General features: G+C 40.6%; 1 protein-coding gene across 16 annotated transcripts in view; it reads right to left on the reverse strand.

Annotated features, from left to right (window-relative positions):
* The window catches only part of SAP130 (Sin3A associated protein 130), a 77940-nt gene that overhangs the window by 26523 nt on the left and 31665 nt on the right, over positions 1-19752 (reverse strand). For 6 of the 16 annotated variants that reach the window (XM_086362524.1, XM_086362506.1, XM_086362530.1 and 3 more), the window contains exons 12-15: positions 19345-19466; positions 13986-14288; positions 13003-13180; positions 6205-6309 (exon numbers count right to left, since the gene is read on the reverse strand). In XM_086362524.1, the coding sequence (XP_086218650.1) occupies positions 6205-6309; positions 13003-13180; positions 13986-14288; positions 19345-19466 (708 nt within the window). The remainder of the gene's footprint in view (positions 1-6204; positions 6310-13002; positions 13181-13985; positions 14289-19344; positions 19467-19752) is intronic. The other 10 variants (XM_086362531.1, XM_086362517.1, XM_086362521.1 and 7 more) reach the window with 3 other exon arrangements.

Here is a 19752-nt window from a genome sequence, read left to right on the forward strand (position 1 = left end):
GGAACCAGAGATCAAATTGGCAACATATGCTGGATCACAGAAAATGCAAGGGAATTCCAAAAAAAAGTACTTCTGCTTCACTGACAATGCTAAAGCCTTTGGCTGTGTGGATCACAACAAACTATGGAAAATTCTTAAAGAATACCAGACCACTTCACCTGTCTCCTGAGAAACCTATTTGCAGGTCAAGAAGCAACACTTAGAAATGGACATGGAACAATGGACTGGTTCAAATTTGGGAAATGAGTACATAAAGGATGTATAATGTCACCCTGCTATTTAACTTATAGGCAGAGTACATCGTGCAAAATGCTGGGCTGGATGAATACCAAGCTGGAATCAAGATCTCTGGGAGAAATACCTCACATAGGCAGATAATATCACTCCAATGGCAGAAAGTGAAGAAGAACTAAAGACCCTCTTGATGGAGGTGAAAGAAGAGAGTGAAAGAGCTGGCTTAAAACTCAACATTCAAAATATTAAGATCATGGCATCAGGTCCCATCACTTCATGGCAAACAGAGGGGGAGAAAGTGGAAAATAGTGGCACAGTTTATTTTCCTGGGCTCCAAAATCACTGAGGACAGTGACTGCAGCCACAAAACTTAAAGACACTTGTTCTTAGAAGGACAGCTGTGACAAACCTAGACAGTATATTAAAAAGCAAAGGCATCACTTTGCCGACAAAGGTCAGTATAGGCAAAGCTATGGTTTTTCCAGTAGTTATGTATGGATGTAAGAGTTGGACCATACAGAAGGCTGACACCGAAGAACCGATGCCTTCAAAATATGGTGCTGGAGAAGATTCCTGAGAGTTCCTTGGACTGCAAGGAGATCAAACCAGTGAATCCTAAAGGAAATCAACCCTGAATATTCACTGGAGGGACTGGTGCTGAAGCTGAAGCTCCAATGCTTTGGCCACCGGATGCAAAGAACTGACTCATGTGAAAAGACCCTGATGCTGGGAAAGACTGAAGGTGGGAGGAGAAGGGGATGACAGAGGATGAGATGGTTAGATGGCATCACCGACTCAATGGGACATGAATCTGAGTAAACTCTGGGAGTTGGTGATGGACAGGGAGGCCTGGAATGTTGCATTCCATGGTGTTTCAAGAAGTCAGACAAGACTTAGCTACTGAACCAACAATAGAATCATATATATTGATAACTGCCTTAGAGTAAATGGATTAAATGCACCAACCAAAAGACAAAAGCCTGGTTGGATGAAAATAAAAACAAGACCCATGTGAGACCTAGGGACACTTACAGACTGAAACTAAGGAGATGGCAAAAAGTATTCCATGCAAATGGGAATCATAAGAAAGGTGGAGTAACAATATTTGTATCAGACAAACTTTAAAACAAATATTGTTATAAGAGAAAAAGAAGGACACTGCATAATGTTCAAGGGTTCAGTCCAAGAAGACAATAGAACAACTATAAATACATATGCACTCAACATATGAACACCTCAGTATGTAAGGCAAATACCAACAACTATAAAGGGATAAATCGACAGTAACACAACAATAGTGGGGTAGTTTAAAACCCCACTTTCAACAACGGACAGATTATCTGGTAGAAAATTAATAAAGAAACTCAGGCTTTAAACGACACGTTAGATCAGATGGACTTAATTAATATTCATAGAACATTCCAACCAAAAGCAGCAGATACACATTCTTCTCAAGTGCACATGGAACATTCTTCAGGACTGACCACTTGCTGGATCACAAGGTGAGCCTTGGTAAATTTATGAAAACTGAAATCATATCAAACATCTTTTCTGATCACAACTGCTATGAAATCAGAAATAAAGTACAAGAAAAGAACTATAAAAAACACAAACACATGGCAGCTAAACAACATGCTACTAAACAAGCAATGGGATCACTGAGGAAATTTAGAGAAAATAAAATAATACTTAGAGACAAATGCAAACTAAAGCATAAAACTTATGGGATGCAGCAAAAGGAGCTCTAAGAGGGAAGTTTATAGCAGTATAATGTTACCTCACAAAAAAAGAATAATCTCAAATAAACTACATAACCTTACACCTAAAACCCCTAGAGAAAGAAGAACAAACAAAATCTGAAGTTAGCAGAAGGAAAGAAATCATAAAGATCATAGCAGAAATAAATGAAATAGAGACAAAACAATCGCAAACATCAATGAAATTAAAAGTTGGTTCTTTGAAAAGATAAAATCGATAAACTTTTAGTAGGACTCATGAAGAAAAAAAGGGAGAGGACTTACATTAATAAAATTAGAAATGAAAAAGGAGACATTACAACTGACTCCACAGAAATACCGAGAATCATGAGACTACTATGAGAAACAGTGTGCCAACAAAACGGACAACCTGGAAGAAAAGGACAAACCAATCAAAAGCAACGAAATTGAAATTGTGATTAAAAACCCCCCAATAAATGAAAGTTCAGGACCTGATTGCTTCACAGGCAAATTTAATCAAACATTTAGAGAAAAGTTAACATCTATCCTTCTGAAACTGTTTCCAAAAACTGCAGAGGAAGGAACACTTTTAAACTCATTTTTGAGGTCACCATCACACCCTAATACCAAAACCAGAAAGTGGGCAAAGAGGGTACATATCTTAACATGCTGCTGCTGCTAAGTCACTTCAGTCATGTCCGACTCTGTGTGACCCCATAGACGGCAGCCCACCAGGCTCCCGGTCCCTGGGATTCTCCAGGCAAGAACACTGGAGTGGGCTGCCATTTCCTTCTCCAATGCACAAAAGTGAAAAGTGAAAGTGAAGTCGCTCAGTCGTGTCTGACCCTCAGCGACCCCATGGACTGCAGCCTATCAGGCTCCTCCGTCCATGGGATTTTCCAGGCAAGAGTACTGGAGTGGGGTGCCATTGCCTTCTCCGATATCTTAACATAATAAAGGCCATATACGACAAACCTACAGCTAGCATCACATTCAGTGGTGAAAAGCTGAAAGCATTCCCTCTAAAACCAGGAATAAGACAAGGATTCTACTCTCACTTCTTTTATTCAACATAATTTTGGGAGTCTTAGCTACAGTAATCAGGAAAGAAAAGGAAGTAAAGGGAATCCAAATTGGAAAAGAGGTTGTTAAACTGTCACTGTTGACAAAATGACATGATACTATACACAGAAGATCCTAAAGATGCTACCAGAAAACTACTAGAACTCATCAATGAATCTGGTAAACTTGCAGGTTACAAAATTAACACGCAGCAATCTGCTGCATTTCTATACACTAACAACAAAAGATTAGAAAGAGAAAATTCAGGAAACAATTCCATTTACCACCACCTCATAAAGAATGAAATACCTATGAATAAACCCACCTAAGGAAACAAAAGTATAAGTACTCGGAAAAGTATAAGATGTTGAGGAAAGAAACTGAAGAAGACATAAACAGATGGAAAGATATACCATGATCGTGGATTGGAAGAATCAATATCGTCAAAATGACTGAACTACTCTAGGCAATTTACAGATTCAGTGCAATCCCTATCAAATTAGCAATGGCATTTTTCACAGAACTAGAACAAAAATCTCAAAATTTGTTTGGAGACACAAAAGACCCCGAATAGCCAAAGCAATCTTGAGAAAGAAAATGGAGCCGGAGGAATCAAACTCCTGACTTCAGATTATACTACAAAACTAGTCATCCAAACAGTAAGGTCCTGGCACAAAAACAGAATTACAGATCAATGGATCAGGACAGAAACCCAAAAATAAGATCACGCACCTGTGGTCAATTAACCTATGACAAAGGAGGCAAGAGTGCACAACGTTGGAAAGACAGTCTCTTCAACAAACGGTGCTGGGAAAACAGTGACACACATGTTTAAAAAATGAAATTAGATCATTCCTTAACTTCATACACAAAAATAAGCTCAAAATAGGTTAAAGACCTAAATGTGAAACTGGACACTATGTAACTCCTAGAGGAAAACATAGGCAGAACACTCTCTGACATAAATCACAGCATTATCTTATTTGATCTGTCTCCCACAGTAATGGAAGTAAAAACAAAAATATACAAATGGGATCTACTTAAACCCAAAAGTTTCTGCACAGCAAAGGAAACAACAAACAAAATGAAAAGACAACCCTCAGACTGGGAGAAAATATTTGCAAACGATGCGACTGATAAATCGCAAAATTTACTAACAGCTCAAAACACCTAACAGCCTAAATACACATTTCTCCAAAGAGAAATCTTTATCTGCACTAGCAAGGATAAAGATGCTACTATGAAATGTGCACACAGATTCCAAGGATTAGTTAAGGTAGATAAGCTATCCCTGTAAGTGATACTGGCAAAAACCTCACATTAAAGGAACTCATGGAGAAAATTTACAATACTGAAAATACAAAAGATAAAATGTCAGGGCAGATCCAAATTTAGAAAGCAATATGACAATTCACTAAAGCATAGAAGGACTCTTGCACAAATTATATAATGTGAATAAGGCAAGCACTGTTCCAATTAAGTTGAGTTCCAATTAAGTCCCTTAGTACTCATCCCCCAGGGGATATGAAAATCCAGATACCAAATTTGTGGATGCTCAGCATGTGTTTATACCCTCGGATACAGAGGGTGAACTCTTGATGAGTTTTTACAAAGAAATAAAACATTTTAATGTTCTAATGTCTCAGTGCTTCTGATGTTCAAATTACAGTGTACTAAGTAAATTTTAGTTTTATTTATTTATTTATTTTTCTATTTCCCTATATATTATAGGCTTTCTGGATGGCATCACTGACTCGATGGACGTGAGTCTGAGTGAACTCCGGGAGTTGGTGACGGACAGGGAGGCCTGGCGTGCTGCGATTCACGGGGTCGCAAAGAGCTGGACACGACTGAGCGACTGAACTGAACTGAACTGAACCGGTGGCTCAGATGGTAAAGAAGCTGCCTGCAACACAAGAGACCCAGGTCTGATCCCTAGGCCAGAGAGATTCCCTAGAGAAATAGGAAGAGCGTTTTTAATATTTTCACAAATGTTTTTAAGGTCACAAAAAAATTATAAGTAACCATGTACAGTTTCTGATTACATGGTTATTTGTACATTTTTGCACTAATGTACAAAATGGTGACTGCAAGTACTCCTACATCAAAGACCAGGTCTCGGCTCTTTCCTCTGCCCAACACAGTCTTACATCAGGGAACACGTGGCTCTTAAAACCTATGCTCAGAGAAGCCTTCCTGTAAGTCATCACCCCTTCTCCCATCACTTATATTCCTTTTACATTGGTTTCTTTTTCTTCACATGTTTATTACTTCTCTACATTCACTAGACGGCAAGCTTAAGGAATGGACCCTTTGTTTCAGTCACTGTTATTTCCCTGGATTCTGAAATGATACTTAGTACACACACGGCATTCATAATTTTTTGAATGAGTTTTATGAAGAAGTAGATCTAAATATATTAACACAGTAAGATATTACTGATATAAGTAAAAAATGCCATATAATAAACAATCAATAAAATCTTATTTTTAAGAACTTATCAGCCTATCTACACACGTATGTGGAAAGATACTTAACAAAACTTTAACCAATTAATATTACTCTGGGGGTGCTTTCCAGGTGGCTCAGTGTTAAAGAATCTGCCTGCCAATGCAGGAGATGCAGGTTCAATCCCTGGGATGGGAAGATCCCCTGGAGAAGGAAATGGCAACCCACTCCACTATTCCTGCCTGGAAAATCCCATGGACAGAGGAACCTGGCAGGCTATATAGTCCATGGGGTTGCAAAGACTCAGAGGCTAAAACAGTAACAAATTACTCTGGGGAGTGGGACTAGAGAGGTGAGTGGAGAATGGGACAAAGATTTTTACTTTATACTTAAATTTTTATATTGTCTCATTTTCTTTTCCAAAATACTACTTTTAGAATTAAGAAGATAAATAAAATAGCATGTATTAACTGTCATCATAATGCCGTTTTTGATAGCAACAGGAACTGGGTGCTTACTATGAGGCAGGCTCTATTCTAAGTGCTGTGAATACACAGGAATCCTATGAGGAAGATGTTATAAGTATGCCCATTTCGTAAATAAGGAAATTAAGGACCAGAGAGGTTGAGAAATGTGTCCAGATCACACAGCTTAGAAAATGGGTTTTTCAGATGCACACAGACAAATTATGTGAAGTTTGTCGCATGTTACTAGACTGTCCTGTCCTCAATTATGTGCTCACCCTGCAGGCCTGGGCGACCCAGACGTACTCCGCATAGAGCTCTCCACGCGAGGGCTGGCCACGTCAGGAGGCTGAGGGGGAATGAGGGTTTTCCGCACTGCCATTCTAGAAGAGACAAGAGACAAACCCAGAATACAAGAGTCTGAGGGCATTCGAAGGATAAGAATGACACATCTGCTACATGGATCTACGGTAAAATTAAAGCACTATGTTGTCAGGTACTTTTTAATGGATTGAAAAGTTTTGTCAATGTAGTAAAGGCACATTATTTAAAAAGTCAAATAGTACTAAAGAGCTTTTAACAAAACACAGCCGATCTCTTTCCCATCCTTCATCACTTCCTGCTTGTCTCTCTTCAGGAAGCAACTATTTTGACTCTTACCTGCTTCTTCTACTTTCTACCTACACATTTCCTTTGTACTTAAAATTTAAATTCGTTTAGTATTCACAATCATTATTACACCTATGTATTCATACTGACCTAAGCAAGTTAATGGAAGCTGAGTGAAAAAAGTCGATTAAGATAGCTAGTGATCAAATGTGTACTGTAGTAGAGAGGCCACATGCGGCTCAGACCAGAGCTTAGTGCTGTGGAAATCATCAATGATCCTGATGTGTAATTCTGGCAGAGTGGTAGAAGCAAATGCTAGAAGAGAACTGGTTTGAGAGAACACGTCTAGAATGAGAACATACCATTCTGCAATGCAATGAATTCAGATACTGATCATCAAGACTGTTAATATCTCAAAAAAGGGTGAACAGCAGACAGCATATTTCTCCTGGTATAATACTAACACCAGGTTTCCCAGGTGGCCAGGGACAAAGATCCACCTGTACACAGGATATGTGGATTTCATTCCTGGGTCGGGAAGATCCTCTGGAGAAGGAAATGGCAACCTATTCCAGTATTTTTGCCTAGGAAAATCCATGGACCGAGGAGCCTGGTGGGCAACAGTCCATTGGGTTACAAAAATAGTTGGATGTGACTTAGCAACTAAACAACAAAACACTAAACTGCCAACTTATGAAGGAATTTTGCTAAACGGGGGGAAAAACCAAGCCTTTAGATTAAAGTAACAACTTGGAAAACGCAGAGGAGAATAAGTGAAACTAGCGATGGGAGAGGGGGGCATGGACTGTGTTCCCTAAAATGAGCCACTGGAGTCCTAATTTCTGGTGCTTGTGAATATAAAAACATAGGGTCTTTGCAAATGTAACTAAGTTAGGGATCTTGACATAAGATCATTCTAGACTTAGAGTCTTTTAGAAAAGACCCTGATGCTGGGTAAGACTGTAGGTCAAAGGAGAAGGGGGAACAGAGGATGGGATGGTTAGATGACATCACCTACTCAATGGACATGAATTTGAGCAAACTCCGGGAGACAGTGGACGTCAGAGGAGTCTTGCGTGCTGCAGTCCACAGGGTCACAAACAGTAGGACACAACTTGGCGACTGAACAACAAAAAAGTTATAGGGCTGGTCCTAAATCCAATGACTGATGTAACAGAAAGGAGATGGAGATCTGAGACAGACAGAGGCAAGGGCATGTGAATATGGAAACAGAGACTGGAGTGGTGCATCCACAGGCAAAGCAACGCAGAGGCCTGCCAACCGCCAGCAGACACTGGGAAGAGGCAGAGTGGATTTCCCTGAGGAGGGACTTCTAGGCATCGTGCTGTGAGAATAAACTTGCGTTGTTTCAAACCACCAAACTTGTGATAATTTGTTATAGCAGCCCTAAGGAAACTAATACAATGGGGATACAACTGACAAATTCAGGGAAAGAGATGGCGGGGGAAAGGGAAAACTCCACGGGACAAAAGAGCCGGTAAAAAAAGGGAGTGGATAGGCATACAGATGAAACATGGACTAAGTTAATAACTGAAGCTGGATTATGGGAATAAATTCTTATGTTCAAATTTGTATTATGTTTAAACTTTCCACATAAAAATAAAAAAGCAAGACCAACTCCACTCACCCCAGAAAACAAACAACTCCCCCCGCAAACCCATAAAGAGATATACTATAAATGTACAGAATGCCCAAACTTACAAAGGGTGCCAAATAACAAGTGCTGGTGATGACAAAGGCAATGATTCCACTGCTAGTGAGAGTGCAAATGGGTATAAAACCTCAACAAACTGCTGGCGTTACCTGTTAGATCTGAACATGAGCACAGACTGCTGCTGCTACTGCTGCTAAGTCGCTGCAGTTGTGTCTGACTCTGTGCGACCCATAGACGGCAACCTACCAGGCTCCCCCGTCCCTGGGATTCTCCAGGCAAGAACACTGGAGTGGGTTGCCATTTCCTTCTCCAATACATGCAAGTAAAAAGTGAAAGTGAAGTCGCTCAGTTGTGTCCGACCCTCAGCGACCCCACGGACTGCAGCCTTCCAGGCTCCTCCGCCCATGGGATTTTCCAGGCAAGAGTACTGGAGTGGGGTGCCATTGCCTTCTACATCCCAGCAAACCCTTTCTGGGGTACCACATTTATGGACACATCAAAGGTGATGTACAAAGATGTTGGGATAACATTACAGCCCCAAACTGGAAAAAACCCAAAGATCCATGGATAAATGATGCTATTCTTATATAAGGGTATTTTAAACAACAATGAAAAGTTACAATCACATGTAGTAACATGGATGAATTGTCCAAAACCAAGTGAAAGATGACAGATCACAAAAATATATATACGATTCTATGGGAACTCAGGAAGAGGCAAAAGAGGGTAAGAAGAGAAACTGCTTAGTAACCTCTGGGAGGAAGTACTAGTAATCACACAGATGTACATTGGGTTCCCTTTGTGCTAAGTCATTACACTGTACATACATTATCTGCACAGTTTCCTATACATCACTGAAAATGCTGAAAGAGAGAGAGAGAGACTGGAAGAAGTAGTGCTGGCAAACAGAGACAACTCCTTTATTTTCATTGCAAACAGGAGAAATAAAATGGGGTAGAGAATGGAGGAAAGTGGCCTAATAGAAGAATTTTTTTTTAAGATGGAAGAACAGACAGCAAGATTATACTTTTTATGTGAATAACCCACTTGCAAGAAAAAACTGATGAAGGAAGAGAGAGAACTGGAGCTGGAGTAGGTAAGAAAGGTTGTGATCAGAGCTCTGAAGAGGCACCCCTGGAACTCACCTGTACTGGGAAATGGAGGTGGAGCGGGGAAAAGAGGCTGGTAGGTGGGATGTGCAAGAAAAAACCAATGAAGGAGGAGAGAGAGAGAAGAGCTGGAGCTGTAAGAGGTGACAAAGGTTGTGACGGGAGCTCTGAAGAGACACCCCTGGGGCCCACCTGTACTGGGAAATGGAGGTGGAGTGGGGAGAAGAGGCTGGCAGGTAGGATGTGACAGCTAGTTTATGAAGTTCTCTTGCGCTTGTTGCCATTTTCTCAAGAAAGTAGGTGGCACTTTCATTAGCTACTAGTGAATGTGGGGAGAAGCTGTGGAAGCCTGGAAAAGAACAGAGATACCTGGTTGTCTGGAAGGGCGGTGGAAGAAAGCAGACAGTGCTGGTCCACCATGAGATCCCAGTGGAAGTGTGTGACGTTAGGCAGGACCAGGCGGTGTGGCGCTCCCTAACACACTGCTGCACATATGCAGGCAGCCTAACACAAATCAGGACTTAACTCTGGTTTTGACAAAGCGAAGAGGAGGGTAAGGAACCTGAGGATGGATGCAAGGGAATGACTGCAACGGACCACAGACTCTGAACCAGGGAGAGCAGACAAAGATGTCAGGAACGGCAGTTAGAAGAGTGAAAAGGTGGTTAAGGACCAAGAGGCTGCAGGCTCCCAGCTGGGTCTTGTTGAGTCACAGTTCTGCTGCCAGGGGCGTGGAAGGAGGCAGGCTGTGGGCCACTGGGGTACAGAAAATGCTGCTAAACTTCTGAGCCGTGGAATGCTTGCGCTCCTGGGGGTGCTCTGCTACGGAAGGGTGGATGCAAGAGACACATTCAAGCAACAGAGAGGCCACAGAGCTGGGAAATGTCAAATTTCTCTTTATGTTAAAAACAGTATGACAGCCAGCCAGTAGGTACCTTCTGAAGGACACACACAGTCTCTAAATCAAACCTGACTCTGTCCCAACAAGGTGGCTGCCAGTCACATGGGGCCACTAAACACTCGAAAGGCAGTAAATGCAAGTGACCAGCAGGACTTTTAAGAAAGTTTCATTTGGGGCTTCCCTGGCGGCTCAGACGGTAAAGAATGTTTCACTGAAGTTAATTTGAATTTAAAAGCTGGTATTTGACTAGAACAGTCAAATTCACAGAGTTAGAAAGTACACTGGTAATGCCAGGGGCCAGGAGGTGAAGGCACTGTAAGGGTGAAGGGACAGGGGGAATGGGGAGTTAGTATTTAGTGGAGACAGAGCTTCAGTTTAAGAAGGTGAAAATCTGGGAGGTGGATAATGGCGAGAGCTGCACAACAATGTGAATGTATTTAATGCCACTGAAATGTACGTTAAATATGGTTAAAATAGTATGTTTTATATTATGTGACTTTTACCACAATAAAAGAAACATTTAAAAAAACATAAAAAATTAAAACTGGTATTTGATCCACTTATTGGAAAACTTTTCAGTGTGTCTAGATGAACTTGATTATGTGAAACTACTTTTTCAATAGCAAATTTTATGAAATTTAAATACAGACCAGGAAGCATATCTGCTGATGAGGAGTGGACTGAGGGTGGCGACGAGGCGCCAAGAGGACCGTCACCCCATCTCCAGGCACAGCGAGCGACAGGGAGGGATGGGGAGGAAGAGACAGCCACCCCTCTGGGGAGAGTCGAGGAAAAGGCCACTGAGACCCCAGAGAAGAGCCAGGACCCAGTTAGAGCAAAAAGCCACGCTCAGAGAAGCCAGGCCGCAGGGGGCTTGGATGGTAACAGGTCATCACGGAAGGTGCAGCAGAAGGGCCTTTGGACACGACAAAGCGTGGGAGAAAGGCAGGTCTCCTGCGTCCCGTGTTATGAAGCTTCTAAATATTTTATCCTGGAGCCAGTGTGTGTCTACTGCACATACCGCGCCAAGCATTTTGTGGTTTGTTAAATCAGGAAACGCTTACTCTTCAGTTCTGGTAATTTACTATGATCCCTCCTCTTCCAAGGCAGGATTCTCCTCAACTGGTGCTTTAATTTTTTGGTATTTTCTCCTCTTTTGTCTTTTTGTTCTACTGAGAGATCTCCTCAGTTTTACATTTCAACTTCTCTACTGAGTTTTCAATTTCTGCTCTCACACTTCTAAGTTCAGGACACACTCTTGTTCTCTGACTGTTACCTTTGAGAATCATGGCCTTCCCGTCTGATGGATGCAGTTTTTTTTTGTCCTCTGAAGATGGCACTGACGGTGTCTGTCTCTGTTCATGCTTTCTTAAGTTTTGTTTTTAGTTTTATTCTCTTTGCCTAGCCTTTGCATCTTTCAAACTGCCTTTTTCAGTGGTTTCTATCTTGTATTGTTAGAATCCCCAGCAGGCACCTCATATGCTGGGCTGCATGCTCATGATGAAGGAGGACTAAAAAGCTGATGGGATGCTCTGAGCTTGTGGCAGGGTTTGTCTACCTTAAGGGTGACCTGATCCCTGTCTGAAGGGTCCTTAAACCCCTAGTGTAGGTATTTTTAGATCCTTCCCATTGGGCTGATGGGCCCTAGGAGAGTAGAGTCCTCGTCTCAATTTCTCTTTAATTGCCAGGGTTGTGGCAGCCAAATGGGAGAAGTGGACAGGCAGTCTCAACACGCCATGCTGTCCAGGCCATCTAGTCTGCTTCTGGTACAGTGCCCTGTCCTCTGCTGCGCTGGCTGATCCTAGCGGGCCACCTGCAGAGTTCCCCGGGGCTGGGGAGGACGCACAGCACAGATCCGCTGTGTGGGCAGACAAGGCAGGGCCCTAACCACTTTTCAGGAGATTTCAGCCGAGCTTCCTTTCACCCTCAGTTCTTCCTGTTTCTGGTTCTTCTGAAGATTTACAATTTAAATGAGCATGGTTCTCAATTGTTCTCTGCAGACTTAACATCCACCATTCTCACTGCTAAGGGAGTGAGTGAGTGCTTGCCTATCTGCTTTCTAGCCTCCAAGTCTTATTGCTGTTGAGTCTTCTCCTATTCTCCCCATCCCTATATATTTATGATCTTTCAAAAAAGCCTCTTTACTAAAAGTTCTGTGGGGTTTTGACAGGAGGAGAAATTAAGAAGAGCATGTTTAATCTGCCATCTTCATTACAGGCTCTGCCTTGCATTTTCCTTGATAAGGTTACTTTATCATGAACAGACTTAGTATTTATTAAAAGACAGAGACTTGGATCTCTGTTTCACAGCAGAGCACGTATCTTCTCGCCGACGACCCACCAACTCAGAAGCTTCTATGACAACACGGAACACTATCTGCTACTAAATCTGACCCTTAATACACTTACTTGGAACACTGCTTGCATGAAGCAACAATTCATTTAGGATAACGAGGAAAAAACAGACAGCACACATTACTGTGCCTAACTAGACAGGCCCGAAAAATTCAGTACAAGCTAGGGGTTCCAGCATTAAACTCTCAGAACCACAGAGAACTCTCAAAGTAATTAATATGCAACAGATGTTTACAAACTGACACCCAACTGAACCCTGGATTCTTACCATCTTACAGTCTGAGCTCAGTAAGGCTCTACTGAACAACCTGGTTGGCAAGTTATTTTGGCAGAAATTGAGTTTGCTACAGCACTGGATTAGTGCCTACGGTTTATACCAATGATATCCAGAACTAGAGGTGTCATTTGACACTTCTGAGTCTACTCACCCATCTGTGGCAGGTTTCTTTCGGAGTATGCTTGGCCGTGGGGATGAGCCCTGGGCTGGAGCGTTGGTGCTCACACTCTGGCTGTGAGTCTGCACCACAGTTGTTGCTGCTGGAGCAGCACTGAATGGGTTGCTGATAGGGTTGGCTACAATTGTGGCTCCATCCGCCAACACCACTGCTAGAGGACACAGAGGGGGCAGGAGAACAAGGAGAAGGAGGAAACAGAAGTAACATTACTAAAATGTCACACAAGACAAAGAACAATGATTAGACTACCACACTGAAGAGTACCCATGTGAGGACTTTCCAATTTCAAGCAGAGGGATAAGAACAAAAGCAGATGGCAAAATGGGAGAAGTTATAAAGCCTACTAATCAAAAACCACTTTTCTTTGCTCTACAATCATAATTACTAATAAATAAGATACATAAAGTACATACCATACTTCAAGAAATGTTCTCCTATAGATTTTTTGTAAAATATCACCGCTTCTCAATTCCTTAAGGGTACTAACATTCCAGTCTATCTTAACTTTATGCTTTACAAACAACTCCAAAAACAATCTTAGGAAATTCCTTGGCTGTCTAGCGGTTAGGACTCTGTGCTTCTAATGCTAGGGCCTGAATTCAATCCCTGGTTGAAGAACTAGATCCCACAAGCTACACAGTGACCCAAAAATATTAAAATGAAAAAGAAAATCCTAAAAGGGAATGTAAATACTACCTTTGTAAGGGTGAATGTACCCTCTCAACTAAGAGCGCTTCTCCCCCTATGCAAATGCGTATTAAGCTATTTACATATGTAGTTTCTAATGCTTACAATGATCCTGACAGGTAAGTTCTAAGCAACTCACATTCCAAAGAGGAAACTAAGATTTAGTGAGGTTACTTGAGACCACAAAACCAGCAAGTGGCAGAACCATGATATAAACCCTATGTATCTTTTCTCTCCATACCAAATTCCATGTAAAAAATTAAAAGTACCTGAAGTCTTTCCTTCCGGCTGAGGCTGCTGGGTCCCTATTGGTGCAGGCTGAAGTCCTTGGGTGCTGATGGGGGTTGCTGAGTGAATTCCCTGTGTCCCGATGGGGGCTGGCTGGATCCCTGGGGTGCCAATGGGGGCTGGCTGGATCCCCTGTGTACTGATGGGGGCAGGCTGGATCCCTTGGATATGTCGAGCGTGAGATGCATCCACTGTCATCAACTGCATGGGGTTCAGGTGGACTGTGGATGCCACCCCTACTCCAGTCTGAGCTGTGATAGCAGAGTTTGGAGCCTGAGCTGAAACTACAAATGATGCAGAAAGTGACAAGAATGTTAGCTCTGATCGACCTAAGGAGAAAAACACTCAAATCAAAACAATTTTTCCACGTTCAAGATCTAAACTCTCAATTAAAAAAAAAGTGCTATATAAATCTCTAAACACTGACGTTTTCTCCACCTTACTTTCTATTAATTTGAGATGATCTTTCTATAGAAATAGCATTAAAATGAGAAAAAAGCAATCATTTATTAAAAGCCAAATGTGAGCCAGGCAACTATGTGAATAATTAATACAAACTTTTGCGATCTATCCATGCCTCCTAGTCAAGAATCTTTGCTTTAATTGATAGAAGAACCACTATCAGAGGAATTTCTGAAATATAGTAGTTATTAATTTTAAATTCTAAAATATGCACTTAAGAGAACAATCAACCTGTCCTTTTTCAATCATCTACTGTGTACATTAAAAACTGACTCAACAACAAAACTGAAAACACAAACATTCCCAGGAAGAAACAAAAAAAGAAGAGATTTCTCACTATTTGTGAAAAGAAAACAAACAAAAGACTTTTCTTCTCAGAAAACAAATCTGGAAAAAGATGTATGTATCTTCCATGTTCCCTGCAGCATTACTCACAATAGCCAAGATACGGAAACAAGCCATGTCCACTAGCGGATGAGTACATCAAGAAGACATGGTATATACACACACTATGGAGTATTACTCAGCTATTAAAAAGGAAAAAAATCTGAAATACTGCTATTTGTGACAATATGAATGAATCGCAAAGGTATTATGCTTAGTGAAGTCAGTCACACAGAGAATGACAAACATCATCTGATCTCACATACATATGAAATCTAAAATGCAGAAAATCACAAACTGAGCCCCTGGATAGGGAAAACAGACCAGTGGTGCCAGAGGCAAGGGCAGAGGGCAGGTGAGACAGGTTAAAGTAGTGAGAAGGCACGAATTTCCAGTTAAAGACATTAAGTTATGGGGATATTATGCACAGCATAATGATTATAGTTAAATATACAGTATTGTAAATCTGGAAGTTCCTAAGAGTAGATCTTAAAAAGTTCTCATCACAAGAAAAAAACCAATCTGGAACTGTATAGTGACAGATGCCAGCTAGACCTGTGGTGATTATTCTGCAATATAGATAAGTAATGAATCATTATGCTGTACATGTGAAACTAAGGTATGTCAATTATATCTCAATTTTGGAATTTTAGAATTTCTTGGCAGAAAAGCTACGACAAATCTAGACAGCATATTAGAAAGCAGAGACAACACTTTGCTGACAAAGGTCCATCTAGTCAAAGCTGTGGTTTTTCCAGTAGACATGTACAGATGTGAGAGTTGGACCATAAAGAAGGCTGAGTTCCGAAGAATTGATGCTTTGAAACTGGTGTTGGAAAAGACTCTTGAGAGTCCCTTTGACAGCAAGGAGATCAAACCAGTCCATCCTAATGGAAATCAATCCTGAATATTCACTGGAAGGACTGATGCTGAAGCTCTAATACTCTGGCCTCCTGATGTGAAGAGCTGACTCACTGGAAAAGACCCTGATATTAGGAAAGACTGAGGGAAGGCAGAGAAGGGGATGATAGAGGATCAGATTGTTGGATGGCTCAATGGACATGAGTTTGAGCAAATTCTGGGCAATAGTGAAGGCCAGGGAAGCATGCCATGGCAGTCCATGGGGTGGCAAAGTGTCAGACACGATTTAGTGACTGAACAACAAATACTTCAATTTTAATAATATAATTAAAAATGTTTTATAAATGACAAATAAAAAGGTAAATTATTATTATGCATTAAGAATAATGAAGTGATAGAACATGTAAACTTAGAAGTCACTGTTATAGTACAATTCTTCCTTTGTAGAATACACACATACACAATTTCCAGAGCATTACAGTTTCTTCCTGAGAAGTGTACCCATGTTATTTCTGTTACACAATAGTTTTTTGGTCATTTGCCTGCTGTAGAACCTGTAGTCTAGTTACTACTACAAGCCTTTTTAAGACCCAATCTTATTTCACACTTCATATTCTCACCCACACCATGTGTGCGTGCGTGCTCAGTCGTGTTCGACTCTCTGCGACCCTATGGGCTATAGCCTGTGACCCTATGGGCTATAGCCTGTCAGGCTCCTCTAATCATGGGTTTCTCCAGGAAAGAATACTGGAGTGGGCTGCCATTTTTCCTCCTCCAGGGGATCTTCCCAACTCAGGGATTGATCCTGTGTCTCCTGCATGGGCATTAAGGTTCTTCAGTACTGAGCGAGATCTAATCTTATTCCACACTTTGCATTCTTACTCACACTATGCTTCCACCAAAACAAAACCACTCTGGTTTTTCAAGCACATATTTTAGTTAATACTTTATTCACAGACAGAAATGTGCTTTTCTCCAGTCCTACCATGGCTCTGCCCTATCCATTCTGAAAGATGCTTCCCAAATGTCATTTCTTTTAGGAAATCATTCCTGACCTCCAACCCGACCTTCTCAAGTAGAAGTAACCTCTTACCTCAGAAACAGCGTGGCTTTGCTCAAGTCTCTCTTGTGAGCTTGAGCATATTACAGTATCTTTTCACATCTTATCTCCTTACTAGACTCTCAGCTTGTTGAAAGCAACATCTGTTTATAAGTCAATTTTAAAACAGAGCTAGCATAGGATCTTACATAGAATTTCAATAAATATTTGTGGAATTAATAAATGCATGAATGAATAAACGAATGAATGAAACGGAAAACACCTCTACAACAAGTGAATTTTCAGGAACAATATGAGAGGGATCAATTCCTTGCAAAATATATAGATTATATACCTATAGTCACACACATATATACACAGTTACATATATGTGCCGTCACTTCAATCATGTCCTAATCTTTGCAACCCTACGCACTGTAGCCCTCCAGGCTCCTCAATCCATGGGATTCTCCAGGTAAAAATACTGGAGTGGGTTGCCATACCCTCCTTCAGGGGATCTTCCCAGCCCAGGGACTGAACCTGATCTCTGGCATTGCAGGCAGATTCTTTACCACTGAGCCACTGGGGAAGCCCTATAGTTACATATAGTTATATATCTAGACTTATATATTCATCTTTCCACCTAACTTATAATAGACCAAAAAGATCTCATCTGTAAAAGCAACCAAGACCACGAACAACTGTTCTAATTACTATAAACTATACAGTAAAGTGATCCATATTTGGCAAGATCAGAGGCTATTATATACAAATTTTCCTGTTCTGTTCTTGACTTAAAAATATCTGTTTTAAAATAAGCTAATAAATTCATGATCCTTGAAAACAGGATACTGTCAGCTGGTTTCTAAATGACTTATTCATCTGTGTCCATCCATGTGCAGACTTACACGTTTGACAAATACTACACTACCTCGCATCTGCACCAACAAGGATGGTTTGATACTGGAAGAAACAAAGTACTGATTGTGCTATTTATTTTTCTGTGTTAGTGTCCATCAAGGCTACTGCAGGGGTGAAAAAAGAATAATGTAGACACAGATGACTGGCAGGTTCCCCAATACTTCAGACAGTGTTCTTATGAAGGATTTTTACAATAAAAGTTTATACATAAGTGATAGTGTCTGCATAGTCAGCTCTAGCTCAAGAGAGCCTGCATGCTCTTTTCAGTTGGTTAGCGTTCAGAGAAATATATAGTGGTCATGAATGATTGATGCCTTCTCCAGAAACGTGAAACAACCACACTGTTAGGGAAGTATCAATGGGCTGAGCTAGTGGATGAAGGAAGGAACCTGAAGGCAAGTGATATTACTGATAAAGAGACTCAAAGTTTTCAGCAATCAGTGTAACACACAGACATGCTTCTACAATACTTTTAGCATTCCACTTGTGGCAACAATCAATTAAACAAGATTTTACGTTATAAGATTGCTAATAAAGAACAGTCATGAATTCCTTTTAAAAAGAAAATTTTTAAAAACAAACATTTCCTCCCCCACCCTCAGCAAAAAAAAAAAAATCAAAGCACACACACAAAAAATGTAGAGGTGGAGGAACCTGTTTTCAAAGCTGTTTAAACATCACAGTGTTTGAAAGCTTTAGATTAGCGCTGTCCAACAAAAATATAAGTAATACACGCAATTTTAGATTTTCCAGTAGCCACATTAATAAAATATAGGCCAAATTAATTTTTATGACACATCTCGTTTAACTCAGTATGTCCAAAAAATGATAATTTTAAAATAACAATCTTACTAAGAGTTATTAGTAACGTGTTATAAATTCTCTTTTCCATATGTTTTCAAAATTCAGGGTATATTTTACTCTCAAATCACATTTCAATTCAGAGACTAAATTTTTATCAGAAATACTTGATTTCTATTTTGATTCCATAAAATCAACAATTTTGCAAAAAGTAGCTTCATACTGCTAAGTTGTTCCAAACATATTTGAAATTTCTCTCATTTTAATTTAAAACAAAAAATTCAGTTCTTCATTTGTGCCAGGTCGGCTTCAAATGCCCAATGGCCACAGGCAGCCCTGGCTGCAGCCCCAGAGGCACATGAGAAGGACAACGGCCATAGTCTGACAACCTGCCTTTCTCAGGCCTAAAGTGAGCAGAGGGTCTCACGGCAAAAGATTATACAAACCTTGCAGTTTAAGCATTGTTTACTTTGGATTGGCAAAAAGAACGCTATTAACAAGACTGGATGGTGAATGTTGAGCATAACTGGGCTAACATTAAAAATACAACAAATAACCCATGAAACAGATGACCCATAAGAGTACAGCTTTATTCATTTTTAACTGCACTACCATTTTAAGGGATAACAAAACTTACCATAATTATCCTCAGGGTGGGATAAAATCATGCTAATATCACTAATAAGTAACAACCTTTTACAGTCATAGAAATAGTGATTTACAACCTTAAAGCTTTAGATTTCAGCCTTATCTGACTCTGAAAATTGAAGCCAGAATCATTAAATTCATACTAGTAATACCCACTGATCAATTTCTATCTCATTGCTTGCAAAAACTAAAATGTTAAGTCACCGTAACAGTGGGGTTCATACCTGGATACTGTCGAATGGTGGACACAGAGCTGGTGATTGGGGTGTAGGTGTGAGCAGCCAGTGGGTATGCAGAAGGTGGGTACGTTGGGAGAAAGTACTGGAACTGAACAGGAACAGATGGTCTACAGACGGAACACAGATAATATGAACCAAAATGGTCTACTTCCTTCTTTCCCTTCAAATGGTCGTGTTGCCTACAAACTCTTCATACTTTTAACTGCCTTACCAACATTTCTCAAGTTGTGTCCCAAACAATTATATCAAAGGACACAGACCTAGAGAAAGTAGTATTTTAACATTGATGGACCTAGAGATTATCAATATTAAGTGAAGCAAGTCAGAGAAGACCAATGTCATATATCATCGATATTTGGGATCTAAAATGATACAAAGGAGCAAAACAGAAAC

The sequence above is a fragment of the Bos grunniens genome, chromosome 2, assembly GCF_055505025.1.
Source record: "Bos grunniens cultivar Pamir isolate PY7600 chromosome 2, Bosgru_T2T1.0, whole genome shotgun sequence".
Taxonomy (NCBI): domain Eukaryota; kingdom Metazoa; phylum Chordata; class Mammalia; order Artiodactyla; family Bovidae; genus Bos; species Bos grunniens.